General features: G+C 38.6%; 1 protein-coding gene across 2 annotated transcripts in view; it reads right to left on the reverse strand.

Moving 5' to 3' along the window:
* The window catches only part of SMARCA1 (SWI/SNF related, matrix associated, actin dependent regulator of chromatin, subfamily a, member 1), a 208,483-nt gene that overhangs the window by 36,488 nt on the left and 148,531 nt on the right, over positions 1 to 23,464 (reverse strand). For both annotated transcript variants that reach the window (XM_063432114.1, XM_063432115.1), the window contains 4 exons: positions 20,865 to 20,984; positions 19,279 to 19,389; positions 17,812 to 17,925; positions 11,232 to 11,354 (listed from right to left, as the gene is read on the reverse strand). In XM_063432114.1, coding sequence (XP_063288184.1) covers positions 11,232 to 11,354; positions 17,812 to 17,925; positions 19,279 to 19,389; positions 20,865 to 20,984 — 468 coding nt within the window. The remainder of the gene's footprint in view (positions 1 to 11,231; positions 11,355 to 17,811; positions 17,926 to 19,278; positions 19,390 to 20,864; positions 20,985 to 23,464) is intronic.

Consider the following 23,464-nt stretch of genomic DNA (forward strand, 5'->3'; position numbering starts at 1 on the left):
AGTAGTGGTAAAGTAGAGCGCATGAATGGCACCCTAAAAGCCAGAATGTTAAAAATGTCACAAGAAACGAAAATGCCCTGGCCAGAAAGCCTGTCAATAGCTTTATTTAGTGTTAGGCACACACCTAGAGGGAAGCATTCACTGTCCCCATATGAGATTCTATTTGGGACAGCACCCAGACTAGGTTGTTATTATCCGCAGCAGTTACAGCTCCAATCAGATGTTTTAGTAGATTATGTAACTGAACTTGCAAGTGCCTTAAACAAAATACATGCCCAAGTTTTCTCTTCAATTCCAGATCCCGAATTGGATACAGGTACCCATAACCTGCTTCCCGGAGATTGGGTTCTGGTCAAGAAGTTTGTGCGGAAAAATACCCTGGAACCAAGATTTGACGGTCCATTCCAAGTTCTCCTGATTACCGCAACCTCCGTCAAACTGGCCGGTAGGCCAAATTGGATCCACGCTTCCCACTGCAAGAAATCTCCAGCCCCCGAGGAAGCAGATACCGCACAAGCATGTACCTCTGGTACATCTTCTCCTTAATTAGCCTCATAAAGGCCCAACAAGTAGCCATCACCAAAGATATTAGTGGGTATACCTTCTGGTATAATTCATCATGCACCCATGTGGCTACTTACACCTTTGACTATTGTGATATTGTAAAATGCCCGTTCCCCACATCACAAATCCAGAGTATTTACAGAGATATCCCTCATTCAAAAGACCCATATGTTTGTGTAGTTGACAAGCAATGGGGGCACAATTGTAACCATTGGGGGGCGGCGGGATGGAATGCCGGGCCTGCCTGGGGTTACAAACCAAAAAGTGCCTTATCTAAAGTAGATGATCAAGGTAGATCCCTTCTCCAGAGAATGACTTTGAGAAAGCCTGGGGGAGGTACACCAATGAAATTAATCCTTAACATTGAGCATCCAAGCCCAACGGATGCAGACCAGTATGTGATGGGAATGTATTGGAAAAAGGGTTCCTACCGTAAATTAGGGCATTTCTTCTTAAAAGATATGTGCAACTCTTCTGAGTGGCAAGGGGCCACCCATATGGTCCCTAACCCATTAAAACCTCATATCCAGACCTTTCAAGACATGATGGCCATTGCTAACCCCACCTTTGAAGATACCATGGCCGCTGAAACAGGTTTTAATGATGTAAATTTATGGTTAGAATGGATGAAATATAATGCTAATAAGCATAATAAGACTGCATGCTATGTGTGTGGTGGTGCCCGGCCTCACCTGGGTACTGTACCTCTAATCCTGCCAGTAGATATAGAGGAATGTGTTTTAAGCCTTTTTGCCTATCACTATGATTTTAACAGGTCCATATGTATTGCATGGACAAAGGAGTATCCTCTCCTAACCAAGGATGTCAAACCCCCAGATGGTATTACCGTGTATAAAGGTAATTACACTTGTTATGCTAATTATGATGGAATTGGTAAATTCTTGGGTAACTTCTCTAAGGGGTATTGTGCTACCTACAGGAGTGTCTCTATGAACTTGTTGCAGTTTCACACCAGGTCATTAGGGGACATCTACTGGTTGTGTGGGGATTTACAGCTAAGATCCAGAATGGACAAGGAGTGGTGGGGGGAGTGTACTTTGGCTAAAGCTATTATGCCTATACATATCATCTCTGATACACACCTCGTCACCCATGAGTCCAGGCACACTAAGGTTAAGCGTGAAGCCCCAGTAAAAGGAAGTTTTGATCCTCATGTTTATATTGATGCCATTGGGGTGCCTAGGGGGGTGCCCAATGAATTTAAAGCAAGAGATGAAGTTGCTGCAGGATTTGAATCACTTTTTGCCATAGTTACCACAAACAAGAATTTAAATTGGATTAATTACATTTATTATAATCAACAGCGTTTTGTTAATTATACCAGAGACGCCCTCCAGGGATTGGCCGAACAATTGCAGGCCACATCCCAAATGGCTTTTCAGAATAGAATGGCCCTAGATATGATCTTAGCCGAAAAAGGAGGGGTTTGTAAAATTTTGCCCGACACCTTGACATGTTGTACCTATATCCCAGAAAACACAGGCCCTAATGGTAAAGTTACATTAGCCATAGAGAAATTAAATGACCTGTCTATAGAGTTGAAAAGGAATTCTGGGATACAAGATCCCTGGGAAAGATGGTTTGGTTGGATGACAGGATGGCAAAAGGCTTTAATGCATATTGGTATGGCTATACTAATTTTTCTTTTTATCTTTGCTCTTCTCTTTTGTTGTATCCTCCCATGTCTGAGAAAATCCCTCATGAAGACTGTTGACCAAGCGGCACCCACTTTCACCCATCTCGAAGTTGATGACCAAGATTTCCAAGACATCAACTCACCCTGTCTGCCGCTGCAAACAATCCCTTTTGTTGATAAAGTGCAGGAATTCTAGGAAGGGACTAGCTTAGGGACAGCATCTGTCAGTGAATGGTAAAGGCCCCGTGTGGAGAAGTGGTGGGTTAGCTGCCATGGGACACCCATGGGTGTGAAGTGTTCGAGAGCCATACTGACGGATGAGCCAGCCTATCAGGGTCAGATCTAGGGACAGTCTTGCACTTTGCATTAACACCTAGCTAGCGGCCACGAGGTTTCTGTGCCTTTGGGTTAACACGTCTTCCTGGTACTAACTTAATAAAGTTTTATCTCTTAGAATCTAACATTTCATAGGGGGGACTGATGTGGGATTATTTAAAAATCCTTATTGTATGTGTATTTAATTATTGCACTAACTCCATTTTAACTTGATACTGTGACAATCCTCCATTTTGTCCTCCTAACCTGACTTCTTCAATCCTCCATTTTGTCCTCATAACCTAACTTGTTCATTTTAAAACCACCTTACATGACAGAATTTCCCAGCACATCTAGTACAATAGACAAAGACTGTATTTTCTATAAAGACATGATTAACACAGGAATTGCTGACTTTTCCTTAGATTTGCAACATAGTATAATTTGAAGGCCATGAGAACACAGTAGTAATGAAATGTTCTATTCATAAGAGACCTTGCACCTGGCCACGAGGCCTGAGATCACCGACTGTGTAAAATGACGCTCAAGACCCCTTGTCCCCCACCCGTGTCCAGAACAATCCCACCTCTTGGTGGGTGGACACGGGACTAACCACTTAGTTTTTGAGCCAATTAATAATATTGATAGGTGGACACTAATCCCGACACTTAACAATTAATCCAATTAATGATGTTTATTTGCTGATATTCTAATAATCAATGATGACGTAAAATGTCTCTTAAAAGGGCCTGCGTGTCCGCTTTTTACTCACTTGCCAATAAATTTTCTCGAAGTTATTTTAACCTGAACCTTGTGTGTCAGACTTAATTACTTCAGCGTATATACGCAATTTAATTTTATTGATTTGGACAGGAACAGATAGACATTTAAACATTTTGGTTTACTGCTAAAAAGTACCATAACACTTTCAGCATTGCCACACCATACATTGTGCCGCCTGCAACGTGATTCCGCAGTCATTATTAACATCGACCACTCCCACTCTGTATGTATTTATGCCAATAATGACGCATGTCCCAAATCACTCCTTCGACATCCTAAGGATCAGTAATACGCTCTTTACTCTATACATGATACTAAAGTTTAAGTCTGCGTTACTTGTTGCTCATACTCTTGTTGCCAACCAAATCCATCCAACTTGTGCAAATAGTGAGAGCGCACATACTGTGCAGGACCCTAATTCCCCCCACCAGTGATCATATGCACCCAGTAGCCTAGGAGAATATTGCATACAAACCCGTTTACAAAACAGTGAAAACAGTTTAGATGGTACCAGCTTATTCAGTAGTTCCATTGCTCAGACTTGATGAGAGTAACTGCAACTGGGGCTGAATAACATACCCATTAAACCGCTGGTGGAAAAGGGTTTATGTCATAAGACCATTCCTAAGAGACCACAGTAATGCCTGTGCAGCCTTTACTTAATCAGCAAAGCTGTCTATTGATGCAGCTTGCCTGTGCAGTATTTTTAATCTGCACCCTTCTTTTCCATACATTGCGTAATTGAAGAAAGGCTGAACTGACATCTGTAACTCCAGCTCCTGCAACTATATTTGTATAAACTGAAAAGAGCAGGCTTTTGAAACACTGTAAGTCTAAATAAATATGTCTGAATAAGGGAAACTCCGGAAGGAATATAATTATTTGCACAAAAAAAATCACAAGTCATGTAAACTAACTGTTCTGTTATATAACACTCTCAAAATATATTTACATGGTGGGTAGAAATTAACATTACTACACATCCAATTTACTGACATACTATAGGAGTCCATAAGCTCCTTTATCCGGCTTAAAGTATGAAATCCAAAATGCAGTGTTCACTGAAGAAAACAATAACGTGAATAAAGACAAAGAGTGGACACACAGACGGTAAATGCATGTGTAATATATACACATGTACATATTTTATAATATGTGATACATGGAAGTTTATCACTACATGTCTGTTTGTCTGTCTGCTTATGTACTCTTGTTGCACTGAGGATGGCTTCTATTCCTTAGTTTTTCAAGATGATCTTTGGTCAAGAGATGTATGTACATTGATATTTCACTCCTGCTTCTTTAGGGCCCCGAGATGTTAAATATTCTCAAATGGTTTAACATATTTGGCTGCGCTTCTATTTTATGTTTTGGTTAGACTGCTTTGATATCCCTTGAAGGACCTGCATGTCTTCATTTTTGTTTATTCACTTTATTTTAGCCTTCATAATTCGTAGCTAACAAAAATATTTTGTGGGGTTACTTCAGTGGACCTGCGTGCCCTTTTATAGTACTTATTTACATAGCTGAAAAGAGACTTGCGTCCATCAAGTTCAGCCTTCCTCACATTTGTATTTTGCTGTTGATCCAAAAGAAGGCAAAAAAAAAGTTTGAAGCACTTCCAATTTTGCAACAAACTAGGGAAAAAATTCATTCTTGACCCCAAAATGGCAGTCAGATTTATCCTTGGATCAAGCAGTTATTACCCTACATTGAAAGATGATATCCTTGAATATTCTGTTTTTGCAAGTTTGCATCTAGTAGCTGTTTGAACATCTGTATGGACTCTGATAAAACCACTTCTTCAGGCAGAGAATTTCCCATCCTTATTGTTCTTACAGTAAAAAAAACCTTTCCTTTGCCATAGACAAAATCTCAGGCAACGTTTTTCTAAACTAAATAGGTTTAAATTTGTTAACCTTTCTTCATAGCTGAAATATTCCATTCCTTTTATTAATTTTGTAGCCCGCCTCTGCACTTTTTCTAGTGCCATAATATCCTTCATTAGAACAGGTGCCTAAAATTGAACAGCATATTCAATATGTGGTCTTACCAGTGATTTATAAAGAGGCAAAATGATATTCTCATCCTGAGAATGAATGCCCTTTTTCATGCATTTCATGTTGGAAACCACTAAAATTCTAATTGACAAAAAATAAATAAAACGATAGATAGACAGACAAATAGATAAGTCATATTAATTACAGTAATAAATAGTCTTTTAAAGTTAAAAAACGTAATCTGGTTCTGACGAGCACTATCTGGCTATCAGGTAGGTATGACAGTCTTTCAATATCCTGGGCGATTCAAATTGGAGCCAACTTGTGGAGTTAAATTTCTCATGCTCAGCAGAGCATTCAGAACGCCATGGAAAGCATCCACCTCCTAGGCATGCATTTCAACAGCTATGCACAGGAGCAGAGCCTGCGGTTTCATTTGTCGCCACCTGGGTCAGCCTGTAATACAGGGCCCACCTCCAATATGTCAATAAAAATAAACGCCACCCAGTAAAAATAAACGCTACATGGACATCCTGTAACTTCTGGTGGATATCAATGGAAATTATGACTACACTAACAATGTTGCTTTTATAGTTGAGGAAACCCCTGGATGGCAGCTCGGGCAGCCTTATGTCAGCAGACGTGCAACAAGGGCCCCCAGAGAAGGTCAAGGATATCTCCTGAGAGCTTGGTTGCTTCTTCTAAGTGTTGCTTCTAAGTGTCTGTGGTTGGAGATATTCTGGAGAGTGTTGCTTCTAAGTGTCTGTGGTTGGAGATATTCTGGAGATAAACTGGAGGTAATCTGAGGTATTCAGGAGGATAAATAAAAAGTTAAGATTCGTTTGATTTAAATAATTGATCTCATTGGAATGGCAGACTTAGTTCAGTGTAATAGTTGCTATGCATTTGTTTCGCGTTCCACTTTTTGGAGGTTTAGTTGTTGTCTAATCTGTAGACAGTTCTCTATCTTGCGGCAGGAGATTGTATTTTTGAAGTCTGAGATTTGTAAACTATCTGGTAAACAAACTCAGGCTGGAACTGCTGCAAAGCCACTGCCACAGAGACATACTAGGAATGGCAGATGGATTACTGTAGGATCTGGTAGACTTAGAGTTGTGGATAAAAGGCATATTGCACAGTCTGTTGTTCTACATAATTCATTTTCTGCACTTTCAGAGTGTAATGGTGTCATGGAGACAGGCACTGAGGCTAGTGGTGTTGTGCAGAGAGGCACTGAGGCTAGTGGTGTTGTGCAGAGAGGCACTGAGGCTAGTGGTGTTGTGCAGAGAGGCACTGAGGCTAGTGGTGTTGTGCAGAGAGGCACTGAGGCTAGTGGTGTTGTGCAGAGAGGCACTGAGGCTAGTGGTGTTGTGCAGAGAGGCACTGAGGCTAGTGGTGTTGTGCAGAGAGGCACTGAGGCTAGTGGTGTTGTGCAGAGAGGCACTGAGGCTAGTGGTGTTGTGCAGAGAGGCACTGAGGCTAGTGGTGTTGTGCAGAGAGGCACTGAGGCTAGTGGTGTTGTGCAGAGAGGCACTGAGGCTAGTGGTGTTGTGCAGAGAGGCACTGAGGCTAGTGGTGTTGTGGAGAGAGGCACTGAGGCTAGAGGTGTTGTGGAGAGAGGCACTGAGGCTAGAGGTGTTGTGGAAAGAGGCACTGAGGCTAGTGGTGTTGTGCAGAGAGGCTTGAAGACTATGATGAGGCCTAATAGAAAGCAGTTGTTGTTGGGGGATTCCATCATAAGAGGTGTGGAGATGGACAATGGTGGTCTTGTGAGGTGTCTTCCCGGAGCTACTGCTCACAGAGACAGGAGACGTATCTGTAATATTGTTAAGCAAGCAAAGCAGGAAGGGGAATTGGATGTACTTGTCCATTTAGGGACAAATGACTTGGCTTGCAATGAGGTTTCAGAGGTTAAGGAAGTTTTTAGTGTTTTTGCCAATGATATACGGCAGGTTGCTTCCACACTGTCATTCTCTGAAGTTCTGCCTGTGCATAACACTCAGAATGACAGGCGGATGCGTATTAGGGACTTTAACTTGTGGCTTGGTGAATGGTGTCGGGAGCAAGGATTTGGCTTTATTGCTCATGGTAGCTCTGTTTGGAATGGAAATAAACTGTACAAAAAAGATGGTTTGCATCTTTCTCAAAAGGGAACAAATGTTCTCAGTGAGCAGTTCAGAGGTTTTGCTAAGATGTATTTAAACTAGGAGGGGGGGGGGGCAAAAGGGTGATAAAACATCAATCCAATTGTCCCCCAAAACAAGGACAGAAGGTGCCTGTAGCAAGTTTGTTAAAAAATGATAAGCTTAGAGTCATGTCTACAAATGCTCGCAGTTTAGGGAATAAGATCCATGAACTTGTGGCAATAATGGCAACTGATAGTGTAGATTTAGTCGCTGTTACTGAGACATGGTATAATGAAAAAAATGACTGGGACATAGCAATACCAGGGTACTCTTTATATAGAAAAGACAGGGAAGGCAAGAAAGGGGGAGGGGTGGCCCTGTATGTGAAGGATAGCATAAAATCTAGCCTAATAAAGGTTAGTGAGACGAACATAGAGTCCATTTGGGTTACGTTAGAATTTGGTAATCACACAGTAGTTCGTGTAGGTGTGATTTATAGGCCCCCAGGACAAATTGAAGAGTTAGATAATCTACTAGTTGAAGAAATAGCTAAAATGACAATGAAGGGGGAAGTTATCACCATGGGTGACTTTAATCTTCCTGATGTGAATTGGAAAACAAAAATAGCTACTTGTGCCAGAAGCACACATATTCTAAACTCCCTACTGGGATTGTCTCTAAAACAAGTCGTTGAGGAGCCAACTCGTAAAGAGGTCATACAAGATTTAGTGTTAACAAATGGAGATTTGGTATCAGATATTACTGTAGGTGAAAGTTTAGGATCCAGTGATCATCAGTCAGTGTGGTTTAATATAAGGACAGTGACTGAGTCACACCACACAAAAACAAAAGTTTTAGACTTTAGAAAAACAGACTTTTCTAAAATTAGAATATGTGTAAAGGAGTCATTATCAGACTGGAGCAACTTAAATGGAGTCCAAAATAAATGGGATTATTTAAAAGCTGCACTACTGAAGGCAACAGAAAATTGCTTTAGGCTTGTCAGTAAAAGCAAAACATTCAAGAAACCACTGTGGTACTCCGCAGATGTGGCCAAAATAGTAAAAAACAAAAAGTTAGCATTTAGTAATTATAAAAAAACCCAGAGTGAGGAAGACAGAATGACCTATAAGATTAGGCAGAAAGAGGCTAAGCAAGTTATAAGAGCTTCCAAATCACACACAGAAGAGAAAATAGCACAGTCAGTAAAAAAGGGGGACAAAACTTTTTTTAGATACATAAATGAGAAAAGAAAAGTAAAACAAGGATTAGTTAGATTAAAAACAAAAGAAGGAAGGTATGTAGATGAGGATAAAGGTCTAGCTGACTGCCTCAATGAATATTTTTGTTCGGTATTTACAGCTGAAAATGAAGGAAAGGGACCTCTGTTAAAAAAAAGGATAAATGAGTCATTTATTACACGTGAGTTTACAGAGGAAGAGGTTCTATTTCAACTGTCAAAAGTAAAGACAAATAAGTCAATGGGACCTGATGGAATACACCCAAAGCTATTAAAAGAGCTTAGTGGTGTACTAGCAAAACCATTAACAGATTTATTTAACCAATCATTGTTAACAGGAGTAGTCCCAGAAGATTGGAAGTTAGCGAATGTTGTGCCCATTCACAAGAAAGGTAATAGGGAGGAGTCGGGCAACTATAGGCCAGTAAGCCTTACTTCAGTAGTGGGGAAAGTGATGGAAACCATGTTAAAGGATAGGATTGTTGAACATCTAAAAACACATGGATTTCAAGATCAGAGACAACATGGTTTTACTTCAGGGAGATCATGCCAAACTAATCTTATTGATTTTTTTGATTGGGTAACTAAAATTATAGATAAGGGTGGTGCAGTAGACATTGCTTACCTAGATTTCAGTAAGGCTTTTGACACTGTTGCACATAGCTTTTGACACTGTTCCAATATTGTTGAATGGGTAAGGCAGTGGCTGAGTGACAGGCAACAGAGGGTTGTAGTCAATGGAGTATATTCGAAGCTTGGGCTTGTCACCAGTGGGGTACCTCAGGGATCTGTACTTGGACCCATTCTCTTTAATATTTTTATTAGTGATATTGCAGAAGGTCTTGATGGTAAGGTGTGTCTTTTTGCGGATGATCCTAAGATATGTAACAGGGTTGATGTTCCAGGAGGGATAAGCCAAATGGCAAATGATTTAGGTAAACTAGAAAAATGGTCAGACTTGTGGCAACTGACATTTAATGTGGATAAGTGCAAGATAATGCATCTTGGACGTAAAAACCCAAGGGCAGAGTACAGAATATTTGATAGAGTCCTACCCTCAACATCTGAGGAAAGGGATTTAGGGGTGATTATTTCTGAGAACTTAAAGGTAGGCAGACAATGTAATAGAGCAGCAGGAAATGCTAGCAGAATGCTTGGTTGTATAGGGAGAGGTATTAGCAGTAGAAAGAGGGAAGTGCTCATGCCATTGTACAGAACACTGGTGAGACCTCACTTGGAGTACTGTACACAGTACTGGAGACCATATCTTCAGAAGGATATTGATACCTTAGAGAGAGTTCAAAGAAGGGCTACTAAACTTGTTCATGGATTGCAGGATAAAACTTACCAGGAAAGGTTAAAGGATCTTAACATGTATAGCTTGGAGGAAAGTCGAGACAGGGGGGATATGATAGAAACATTTAAATACATAAAGGGAATCAACACAGTAAAGGAGGAGACTATATTTAAAAGAAGAAAAACTACCACAACCAGAGGACATAGTCTAAAATTAGAAGGACAAAGGTTTAAAAATAATATCAGGAAGTATTACTTTACTGAGAGGGTAGTGGATGCATGGAATAGCCTTCCAGCTGAAGTGGTAGAAGTTAACACAGTAAAGGAGTTTAAGCATGCGTGGGATAGGCATAAGGCTATCCTAACTATAAGATAATGCCAGGGACTAATGAAAGTATTTAGAAAATTGGGCAGACTAGATGGGCCGAATGGTTCTTATCTGCCGTCACATTCTATGTTTCTATGTTTCTATGTTTCCTGTCCGTCCTGATCATGGGACAAGTGAATTGATTGCTTGATCCAAAGTGCTGGTATTTAAGGTCACACTTAACAAATTGTATTATTATTGTTATTTATATAAGGCTACATATTCTTCAGTAGAATGTACAACCCTCCTGTACCACATTATACATTAGGAAAATAATAGATAGATAGATAGACAGACAGACAGACAGACAAAATAAGACTTTAAAAAGATAATTAAAATGTACCTTACTTTTGTTTTCCAATAAACACTGCTGCCTATTTTGGTTGATACCGTACATAATTATACCTACAATTAGTCAACGAATACGCCAGGATTCTGGAGCAAATTACATGTGAAGTTTTACAAACCAATATTTTCCAACGCCACATATAATCTAGACTTATTTAGTACATAATAGTGTCATGAAACGCTACATAAAGAGAAAATAACACCCTATTCCATACGACTCAATAAAGAGAGAATCCTTGAGAAAAACTGTATTTAAAAAAACTCTTTTGCAATTGATGTGTTTGGTCATATCTTATCATCACTTTTGTTTAAACTGTTGTTCAATGTTTCCATTAAGAGTCTCACTTTCTATCGTAGTTTAAGTTTAACACAATTATCACTGTATCAGCAATGACAGCCTGTTTCACATAGGATCCACACCATTCAGAACACATTTCGAAAACGTAATCATATCTGTTAACTTAAGTGGCAGCTATATATGTTTTCAAACACTCTTGTGCCGGACAAATCCAAAACAATAGTATTTTTACTGTACTTGTGTAAGAAGTTTCTCCTTTTCGTCTGACTCAGTGGCACTAAGAGGCTCAGCTTCATCAATCTTCCGCTGTTCTTCCTTTTGAACCTGAGATGCATTTGGGAGATCTGGATTCCTAGGGACCTAAATTCAGAAGTCGGGAGGTGAATAAACTGTGAAGGAACAATGTTATTATACATTCATGCTCATATCAATCTTACTTAACAGCCCACACTGCAAAAATGCTACAAGATAGCTTTGATAAAAGGATTGATGGAGTTTATACCACACAACATTTGTCACAAGACAACATGCTAGTTCCTTTAATAGCCTTTCTTTAGCAATAAGAGAGATTTTAAAGACACAAAAGCAGCCTTCTTTATAGCACGGATTACATTTCACTGAAATGTTGAAACAATGAAAAAAAAAATAACTAAAGCTCATACAAAGCCCCAGCCACTAATTGCTTTACTACATATTACTGAAACTGGCTGTCACTTTTGAGCTTTTTATAAAGATAGAATATTTATGAAAAGCTTTTGATGAATGTCAACGCAGTCAAATTTACAGTATACGTGACGTATGCACAGTGGCAATAATTCTGTATTTTCACTTATGCGATATTGATGACATATTGATGACGCAAAAGCAGATAAAGGTATCAGGAGTGAAAGAAATATGGTAAAAAGAATAAAGCCCTAAGGGATGAAATGAGTTGTGGATTTCATAGTGTCTGTTACTAATTACGTATTATTTGGCTACCTCTATTTCTGGTTTCTGCCACATACTTTTAGTTTGTTTCCTGTTTTATATTGGTTCTGCTCCTACTACCTGTTACACCTGCAGACATCTGTCAAAGAATACTAGGTGGGGTTCATACCAGTTTGTCTGCTCACCCTATTGTTTTCAACCACTATTTCTGCAATTACTTAAATGGAGTGCACTATTGTTTTTTTCCTTTTGCGCTATATAGTTCACCAAACAGCTTCTCTGCTGTGGAAAATTGACAGAGGGATATCCTACAAGTCAGGATCTAAACAACAGTATGCTGATTAATCTGGACCTTGTTTAAGCTCTATCACAGGTGACTTGGAAATTGGGCTTTAGTGTTGTGTGTACTACCTTTGAATTTACATATTGCACTACTGTGTTTTCCTGTTTTTCTTCTCTCTTTCATTTGTTATCATGAAGTGAAGGCATAATCAGGAACACCACACGGAGATTTGTGATAGGAAAGATAACTATTCTGGGACTGTAGCTATTAACCTGGTACACTATTTTGTATACTCATAAGGACTTCTATTTATTTTACTAGCTGTTTTTTTTTTTTTAATTCTTTATTTTTTCAGTGCAGTAAAGTGTTTAGTATAGCCACAACAGCCATAACAAGATATTCAACATTCTAATATGGTACATGTACATGCATGTTATAGGGTCAGGTTGCACTTTTTTATGTATGGAAAACGGTCTGATAGATATTAGCGAGATGTAGTAGGTTGTCACTGAGGGTTTGTAACCGTCTGAAGTCGCCGGCAGCGTTGTCGGGGTCTGATGGTGTCAAGGGGGTGCGTACTGGGTTGCCCTTGGTGGTTACACCTGGCTTCTCCATAGTAGCTCGTTTGAGGTTGGTCCCCCGCGGTTTTGAGAGCGGTTGACCCTCTGTGTCCAGGAGTGAGTCGCTGAGGTGAGGTGTGCGTGGGCTCGGTGGTACACTATTGTCTGTGACTTTTTTTTACGTGTGAAGCGCATCTAGTCCATATAGTCTGGGGGAAGTGGAGCCTGTGTGAGCAGTGGTGGTCCGTCTATGTGATCTGTAGGTTGCAGAGGTGTGTGTGGGCAGACCAGTAGTGGTTTACTAGCTGTTTTTAAGTGTTTTTGTTACAATTTTTTTTATCTGTTTTGGTTTTATGCATCAGCTCACCCATTTTTCATTTTTTTAACTGGAAAGGGAGTCAAAGGAAGCCCAACAGATTCACCAACAATCCAGCTTTATAAATGATGTGTTTATAATGCTGGAGTGTTCCTTTAACCCCTTAAGGTCACATGACATGTGTGACATGTCATGATTCCCTTTTATTCCAGAAGTTTGGTCCTTAAGGGGTTAAAGGGACAGTTTGCTATATTAACCTCAATTTTCCTATTTTGGCTTCAGTTCACCACAATTTACTCTTTAATATACATAAAGCTCAACACCTGGCTTCTCCATAGTAGCTCGTTTGAGGTTGGTCCCCCGCGGTTTTGAGAGCGGTTGACCCTCTGTGTCCAGGAGTGAGTCGCTGAGGTGAGGTGTGCGTGGGCTCGGTGGTACACTATTGTCTGTGACTTTTTTTTACGTGTGAAGCGCATCTAGTCCATATAGTCTGGGGGAAGTGGAGCCTGTGTGAGCAGTGGTGGTCCGTCTATGTGATCTGTAGGTTGCAGAGGTGTGTGTGGGCAGACCAGTAGTGGTTTACTAGCTGTTTTTAAGTGTTTTTGTTACAATTTTTTTTATCTGTTTTGGTTTTATGCATCAGCTCACCCATTTTTCATTTTTTTTAACTGGAAAGGGAGTCAAAGGAAGCCCAACAGATTCACCAACAATCCAGCTTTATAAATGATGTGTTTATAATGCTGGAGTGTTCCTTTAACCCCTTAAGGTCACATGACATGTGTGACACGTCATGATTCCCTTTTATTCCAGAAGTTTGGTCCTTAAGGGGTTAAAGGGACAGTTTGCTATATTAACCTCAATTTTCCTATTTAGGCTTCAGTTCACCACAATTTACTCTTTAATATACATAAAGCTCAACAATTTCCATCCATAGTGCCTACAGACAATTTACTCTTAATGAGAAAACAAAGAATGCGTTAGATGCACAGCATTATTGTACACACATACAGAAAACTAGGAGCTCAAAAAGACAGGAACTTTAAAGCTGTGCTTTATGATACAGCTTTTTTCTCTAATGTTTATATTTAATTAATTTAATTTAATTTCTGATGTGATCACACTGCTTTAATTCACCAAAATAAGAGCTATAGGTATAATTTAACTGTGCTCGGCAACATATACATATTAGGATTTTTATGGAAGCTTTTGTATAGATATATTTTAGCGTCTCTAGAGTAGCTACGTGCTCCCATCAAACAGCCTAAATTATTCACTCGCTTTCCTACCTTTCAGGAATGACATTATTAAATGTTGAGTTATTGTCATGGCGTGAGCTTTCACTTGCAGCAAGTTGTGATAAAGATGCATGATTAAACAGAATGGAATCAATCCTACCGCTTGACATGTCTCTCAGACTTTCATAAAACGATATTTAAAGAAACGTTAGCGCAAGCTACGAAACAAAAACACTTCTTTTGTAAATGTTTCTAACATCACACCATTTTTCATCACACATCATTCTAGAAATGGTCAGAAATTGATCGAAAATACACATTTTCACCTCGAGGGAATATTTCTACAATTTTTGTAAAACATTTTTAACCCTAAGTTAAGCATGGCATTCTTTTTCCCATCCCAGCCGGATAAATGCTTATATCAACATAGTGTTGAAATTTTTCATTCAGTTGTTCTTAATGGGGTAAATGTTTGTGCTTATAGTCAGAAAAATATGTAAAAATAATCCTGGAATAGGAACATAGTCTGCAAGGGTTAAAAGTGGAAGAAAGTCACAGCAAGCATTTTTTTCATCCGTTCATAATTGCAAAAACTAAAGGAGGATTAATACTATGTTTAACAGGTATTACAGACGCTGTTCGTGTGCTTTGCAGTATGAATTACTAAAACTAACATTTTTGGAGGATTGACAAGAACACGAATTTAAAATTGAAATACATGTGCCAGGATGTGCCAAGATAAGAGCTAAATTGGATAAATTCTCTTTTTCAGCTATTTTGACCAATATTTGCAATGTCGTCATCTGCAACCTACAAATTCCAGCTAAGTGAAAAAAAATTAAAATATGTACCACTGAGCAGCAGTGGTAATCCAATAAACTACCTATATTAACAGTTACATTATCATGCATTCTCACAACTGAAGCTTTACCAGTAATCATCGGTTATATATTGTGTATTTGCCCCTTTAGCAAACAAAACTCATATTTCAAATACATTTTTAACGTGGTGCTTGTCATAATCAATAAAAACTAGGTACATCATTAAGAAGCCAATCCTCACATGTGTTTTTTTCTTCTGCACATATTGCATTTTTGTAGGTCTTTCGCGGAAAAAAAAGTTAAGATTTAGTAGTTTAGAGTAATGTCTTTTATGATATTTTCTGTGAGATTTGTTGCCTTTATTAAAAGTGTTCCCTCCAAAGTGAGTTGGCATATAAAAATGCTAAAAAGGATATATATATATGTGTCTGCGACAATATTATGACTGAAGACGTAGTTAAACAGTAGGATGAAACATAATCATCAGACTCCAGTAACAGAAACAAATACATGTATAAGCAGGAGTATAAATGTACTAAAATCTTAAAGCAACACTAGAGCCAGAGTCATAAACAGATTCATTGGCTCAATGAAACATGGCAAAAGTGTACAATAAAAGGGAAATAGTAAATAGAATTTGTGAAGGAATTATCTGGACAAACCGTATTTGTTTTTAGAAGAATCCAAAACTGAATTAACTATATTAATGTGTAATTTCATAATTTGATTAGAAGTCACAATCGTTAAGATTTATTTATTTTTAAACCACAGTAGCAAACAAGAACATTGCCTTGATGATCAGCTACTGTTTTATTTGCGATAAAAGATGTTACAATGAAATGGAAGAGAAGTAATGTGAAATTCTAAAGCATCGAAACACCATAAAAGATTTCCAAAACCTGTTAATGTAATTGAATGCCCTACAAAGTTACATTGAGATGTAGCAAACTAAATGCTTGATTCACTCAACTTTATTTTTTATTCTCTGGTGGGCTCAGCAGAAACATCACCTATAAGCACAAAGCATCATTTGATGTGATTGCAAAGTGCAGTAAGGACATTGAGCCCATACAAGAGTGCTTTAACAACACTGAGTGGAAAAACTGAGTCGGGTTGGCAGACGCAACTGCTTGTCAGACTAATGAGCATACACGTCAGGCTTTCACACCCCCATTTTAAACTAGACTCCTCTATTCCTGGGTAGTCTTATCCACAGTCACGCCATCAGTCTCCTAATAGCATATGGCACACCCTGTCCTGCATTCATACCTACTAATGCTTAGAGGTAAGTATTTGGCTATACCCCAAATTAAACTTAAAGGGACACTCCAGGCACCCAGACCACTTCTGCCCATTGGAGTGGTCTGGGTGCCAACTCCCACTACCCTTAACCCAGCAAGTGTAATTATTGCAGTTTTTCATAAACTGCAATAATTACATTGCAGGGTTAACTCCACCTCTAGTGGCTGTCTAGACAGCCACTAGAGGTCACTTCCTAGTTTCTAGCACAGGTTTCCTGTGCTAGAGCGTCGCTGGACGTCCTCAAGCTGTATGAGGACCTCCAGCGTCGCTCAAAACCCCATAGGAAAGCATTGAAATGATTTTTCAATGCTTTCCTATGGGGAGACGTAATGCGCATGCGCGGCATTTCCGCGCATGCGCATTAGGTCTCCTCGGCCCACCGGCCGACGTAATCACAAGGAGGAGCGTCGCGGAGGCGGAGACAGCGGCAAGGGACATCGCCGCTGTCCCAGGTAAGTCATTGAAGGGGTTTTCAGTAACCGGGGATTGGGGGGTGGGAGGGAGAGGAACCCTCCACTGCCAGAAAAACGGATCGTTTTTCTGGCACTGGAGTTTCCCTTTAATTAGCAGCCTTTTACAGTTTCAAACTAGAGAACAGTTGTCTTGGTTTATAACCGACTGAGTTACACTTAAAGAGACACTATAGTCACCAAAACAACTTTAGCTTAATGAAGCAGGATTGATTGATAGATAATGCCCCTGCAGTCTCACTGTTGAATTCAATGCAATTTTCTAGTTAAATCACTTTGTTTATGCACCCTAGTCACACCTCCCTGCATATGACTTGCTCAGGCGTCTTAAAAACTTTCTGTAAAGAGTCATCTAATGTTTATTCTTCCTTTATTGCAAATTCTGTTTAATTTATAATTTGTTATCTCTTGCTCTGTTAATAGCTTGCTAGACCCTGCAGGAGTCTCCTGTATGTAATTAAAGTTCAATTTACAGAGAAGGAGATAAAAAATGTTAAAGTAAGTTAACATGTGATTTAAAATTAAACCATTTTGTTTTCATGCAGGCTGTATCAATCACAGCCAGGGATGGTGTGGCAAGGGCAGAAACAAAAGTGATTAACTCCTAAATGGCAGAGAATTGAGCAGTGAAACTTCAGAGGCAAGGTCTATACACCAAAACCGCTTCATTAAGATAAAATTGTTTTGGTGACTATGGTGTCCCTTTATCATGATTTTAGAAGCTCAGGGATTAATTAATTGATCTGAGCTGTCGCCAAGTTTGTTACATGTGAGGGACTTAATATTTAATGTCGAAGCCCTCAAATTCCCAAATGTAATCTATCAAGCTGTCAAAAAATCAGAGAAGGAAAATAGAGAGCAATTTAAGTAGATTGTGGCGATAAAAGTTGCATTTAAGGTTACCTTATATCCAATGGTCTTCCTGTAATGAAGAATTTCCGTTTCCAACAACTCAAACAATCTTGGGGGAAAGAATTGAAAGTCTTGAATGTTTGGTTGCTTCGGCGGTCGAGGTGCCTTAAACAAATTAAACAAATATTGAATCAATTTGGGAATTTAGAACACTTTGTAGCTTTGAACTGCACAGACTAAACTTTAAAGCATTTATGTACATAAATTATCATAAAAGGAGCACTATAGGGTCAGGAACACAAACATGCATTCCTGACCCTATAGGGTTAAAACCACCATCTAGCCACCCTGGTCCCCTCGGCCTCCCTAAATATAGTAACAGCGTACTTGTATTCAAGTCTGGAGCTGCTTTCTTTGTCACTGTTTCCTTTGACCTGCCCACTTCAGTAGAAGTGGTAGCCTGATCCAATCACAATGCTTCCCCATATAGGATTGGCTGAGACTGACAAAGAGGCAGATCAGAGGCAGAGCCAGAACACAATTCAAACACAGCCCTGACCAATCAGCATCTCCTCATAGAGATGAATTGAATCAATTTATCTCTATGAGGAAAGTTCAGTGTCTGCATGCAGAGGGTGGAGACAGTGAATGTTTGCATGCATTTTAGGCAGCCATGACCCAGGAAGGATCTCTAACAGCCATCTGAGGAGTGGCCAGTGGAATTATCACTAGGCTGTAATGTAAACACTGCATTTTCTCTGAAAAGACAGTGTTTACAGCAAAAACCCTGAAGGGAATGAGTCTACTCACCAGAACAAATTCAATAGGCTGTAGTTGTTCTGGTGACTATAGTGTCCCTTTAAAGTATATGGGAATATCAGTAGATAAATCTCTTGGAAAGCTTTTCTAACAGATTGTGATGATCCAAAAAGTGTATCCATAAATATTACATCTATATATAAGAATGTCTAGTCCACTGTGTTGAGGTGCAGAATCCCATTGAACACCTAGACATCGATAGTTATCTAATTTAGAGAGCAGCGTCTGTTTATGTATATTAATTTGGATAAGGATCATAGCGAAGGTCTCAATGTTTTACCTAAATAAAGGTATTAGATAGGTGCCAGTGGTTTCACAGGTTTACAACTGAGCTCTGCTCAGTTAGGAAGCCTGGTTTGATACAGGTACAGTTTTTGGAGAATCCATGAAAAAAATGACTATGTCCTGTGTGAGCCATCAAGCAAAGAGGGAAAAAGTAATACCCCACACCAAGTCAAAATAAAGGTTTGTAGATAGGAAGTAAAATTGTTACAAGTTTCACCATTTGATCAACCGAAGTTTTTTTTATGTTTGTAGAAAGTGTAACATTTTCCATTTACAAAAAGTATCACTTGAAACTATCTCTGAAGTATACAGTACTTTCTTTCTGTCTGCATGCCTTTAAAGAAATAAAACTTCAATGAATCTTAATTGCATTAGCAACTGTAAATGTAATTGGAAATTAAGATATGTGCTTACCTTGGGAATTTTAGGTTCACTAACACGCAAGGCATCTCTGAAATATGCATCCACAGCATAATTGGCTTTGCGCTCTCGTTTCGGAGGCTCGATCCATTCCATCATACTCAACTAGATGCATTCACCGGAGAAAGAAGCACTTTTGTAATTTTTAGTATATATGTGTCTAAACATCATCACAAAGCATAGAAAATGTTTTTTTTTTTAAAGGTCTATACAATCTTGCATTTTGAGCTGAATCCAATTTTGCTTCTTTTTGGAGAGAACCCCTTATTTTAAAATTTAGAAAAAAAAATTAATGGAGCGGTTCCCTTTGCGGTTATCCCCGTGTTATGCCTGCTGTCCAATGTGTGACCGAGCTCTTCCAATGAAGTTCTATGCTGTCCCCAGGGCACCTGTACCCTGATGTTGGCACACTGTACTGTGCTTTACCCATGCTATCATCCTCTTGATCCTGGCTGACCTCAAATCTATATCTTATAGCTCTATAATAAAAAATTACTCACGCCCTGTAGCGTTCAGTATTGCACTTCATACCCTAATAAGATATCTAACAAACAGGCCACACATGAGTATCTCCAAAACTCTTGCTAGATAACAGTGCCTGATTGGCAAAGCTATGGCAGGCGTTGGATATTGCTTATATTTTAGTATAGCTGCTGTCTATTTCATCAGATAATTTTTCATTAACAAGAAGGTTACTTTGATTTGAACACTAGTTTCAGGACAAACTAGACGCTACATTTTCCTAAAGCCCTTATTTAATTGCTAACATACTTAGCCTCACTGAATAAACCTTTAAAAATTAATGACTGGCTTAAATGACAAATGTCATCAAATTGTCACTTCTCATTTTTTTCTTTTTTTTTTTAAAGTTTAAGACATTTAGTTAAACGTAATGATTTTTAATGATATATATAGCTTTTTATTTGTTTATAAATTTTTGTGGAACTTTCACTGTTTTCAGCGATTCCACAAAATTCCACGGATTCTACTGTTATCTGACCAGCTGCTGCTCAACCAAGCTTGCCTTCCACAGCAGGCTCACACAGAACAATTGCAGCAACAGGCAGGTTTGCTTGAGCAACAGTTGGTTAGATAGTAGTAGAATCTAACCCAACATCAAAAAAATCATACAGCATTTCAGAAAAATCATTACATTTCAGGAAATGTAATAAATGTTTCAAAAGTGAGAAGTAAAATTGTTTTATGACAATTGTCCTTTAAGTATGTTTTACATCTCATTATAGAAGGGCAGCTAGTATATAGCACTACCCATTTAAAGCAAGAGGCCAGGGTTGTCCGACCACCAATAAGATCTTTGTACTTGCTAATTTGGAGTAAATAGTAATAACTTCTCAGTAATAACCAATTATCATTTACAGTATGTTTACATCCAGATCAATGCTGCCAACAAAGTAAAGGGGCAGTGTAAACTTCCACCCAATTACAGGATTCTCTGTAATGTTTAATACTTGCCACCAAATGCCCCTTTTACATCATCTGCTTATTAGTCATTATTCTGGAACCAAAGTTGTATTATTTGCATCGCACCAGCACTATTTTTTCCCTGTGTTAAAAAATACCTTTTGCTTTTCTCGATAGTCTTCTCCTTCAAAGTTATATAAACTAGTTTCCGTATCCATGGAGAAATTTCTAAGAGAGCTTTCTCCCATTTTCTGCAAACGTTCTGCCATTTCAGCAGTCTAGAAGGAAATATAAGCCATGTTAAGACTTTTCTTATAAACAGTAATTGTAAAAAAGAATGTTTTGTGCAGACAGAAAATGCATAGCTCGCTTTATGCATCAGATTTGATTGCTGATACGACACAGTAAATAGAAGGATCTCATTCTCTACATGCGTACATGGCCAACTACCTGAGATTGATGGAACATATCACTGCTAGGATATATAGAGTAGAGGGACAGAATTGGTAGCAACAGCTACCCAGAAATGAGACTTCCATAAATCTGAGGAAGCCAATCTGGCAGTGTGTGTGTGTGTGTGTGTCTGTGTGTGTGTGTCTGTGTGTGTGTGTGTGTGTCTGTGTGTGTGTGTGTGTGTGTTGGCGGGGTGTGTGTCTGTGTGTGTGGCATTCCATGGCATCTGGAATAGCAGGGGGCATAGAACCTCAAGAACAGAACTTTAATAAAACCATTACAAAATAATGTACTATAAAAGATATATAATAATGCCATCTCAAGGTCCATACAGACATTCTTTCATTTTAACTGAATGCTTCACCTCTACCTTCTGTTCTACAATGCTTTTATCTCACTCTTATTGAAAATTGATAAACAGCAACTATATAATAAATCAAGCAGTATTATTACAGACAGAAGGTCCCCCCGGTCTATATTATAAACAATAATCTGGTACCATTCATATTTTTTATTTTGTCAAATCAAATATCATATATTATATAATGATTTTACAAACTCTCCAATAGTCACATTTAATAGCAAAATCATTGCCTTGTTCAAATGTATGATAACGGAGGCAGTTTCTGTTTGTAATTAAGCAATGCATCTAACTTTTTCATTTGTACCAGTTATATGACTTTTTTTTTTTTTTTTTTTTACATCTCTGTTTCCTGCAAAACTAATTAAACATCACATTCAGCAAATGAATGCCGAAATAAATATTATTTTCATTAGGATTAACATTTGGAAAAAATAAAGCCAGCAAGCTCGACATTTTTTTATTACAGTTTTAAAATAAGTAGGGTGCGTTTCGCTCCAACAATAAGCTTGACAACACATTTTCTTTGAAATAAGTTTACTACTTAGTATGAAACGGCGCACTCACTCTGCTGCAATAAACCTCTTTAAACTATGGAAGGCTAACAGTGAGATATTAGAGCTGTTGTTTCATTTTACTGTCTTCTCAGAGTTAGTGTTTGATCTCCAGAGTTCAGTGCAGTATCTCTGTCTGTATATATACACAAATTACTCTGTACCACTTCCAGAGAAGAGTCTTTGTATTGCAAGTAACTCGTTAATTGCATCATACAATCAATAACCATGCTGATTGCAGATTTTAGAAAGTCATTTTTGGTTTGTAGTATTATGTATATTGACTGCAAGATCCAAAAAAGGAACAGCTAACAAAGCAATGTTGGCTTAAAAATATAGATACCTTCGATGCCAACTAACAGAAAAAGATCAGAGTATAAACTCAAACAGTTAGTAGTAATTAAATGTTTACAGCAATTTGTTATGACTTGTATAAAAATCGCTATTATAAATGTAAGCAATTTACTTCAAAACAGCCTATGAGCTCAACTGCAAATTCTAGTTAAAGGGACACCATAGTCACCAGAACAACTACAGCTTATTATATTTGTTCTGGTGAGTAGAATCTTTCCCTGTAGGCTTTTTGTATTAAACACTGTGTTTTCAGAGACAATGCAGTGTTTATATTACAGCCTAGAATGCTTCCGGAGGCAGTGCAGCACAATGTGCAGCACTGCAATTCAGTGTCCCCACCCCCTGCATGGAGTCACTGAACTCTTCTCATACAGCTGCACTGATTCAATGTATCTGTATGAGGAGAAGCTGATTGGCATGGGCTTGTGATGGCTCTACCCTTGATCTGCCTCCTTGACAGTCTCAGCCAATCTAATGTTTTCCTATGGGAAAGCATTGTGATTGGCTCAGAACATCACTTCTAGTGATATCAGCCAAGCAGGCAGATCAAGGGCAGACCCAGCATCTGCAGACTGGACAACTGGTTTGATTTTGCTATATTTATGGGGGGTGAAGGGGAGCAGGGGGGCTAAATTGTGTTTTTAACACTGTAGGGTCAGGAATACATGTTTGTGTTTCTGACCCTATAGTGTTTCTTTAAATTCTTAAAAATGCCTAAAGTGATTTAGATTCATTTATATAACAGAAAATGTTAGGACTTTAAATAATTCAGCCAAACCAAATTAATTCTGACCTGTGGGTTATCTGTCTCTAAACAATCAAAATATATTTCTTTGACCACAGTCCAATATAAATTTTTAGCACATTTCAGCAGTCTAGAAGCACAGAGAATTAGTAGAAGTACACTTGTAAAGTAGACCATGAAAAGGGATAATGTCTGAATCTTTTGCTACACTGCACTGATTCTCTTTGCAATATGCAACAATCAGAGATGCTCTGCATGCCTCATTGTATACCAAAAAATTGTACACTTGAA

This window comes from Pelobates fuscus, chromosome 9 (assembly GCF_036172605.1).
Source record: "Pelobates fuscus isolate aPelFus1 chromosome 9, aPelFus1.pri, whole genome shotgun sequence".
In the NCBI taxonomy this organism is placed as follows: Eukaryota; Metazoa; Chordata; class Amphibia; order Anura; family Pelobatidae; genus Pelobates; species Pelobates fuscus.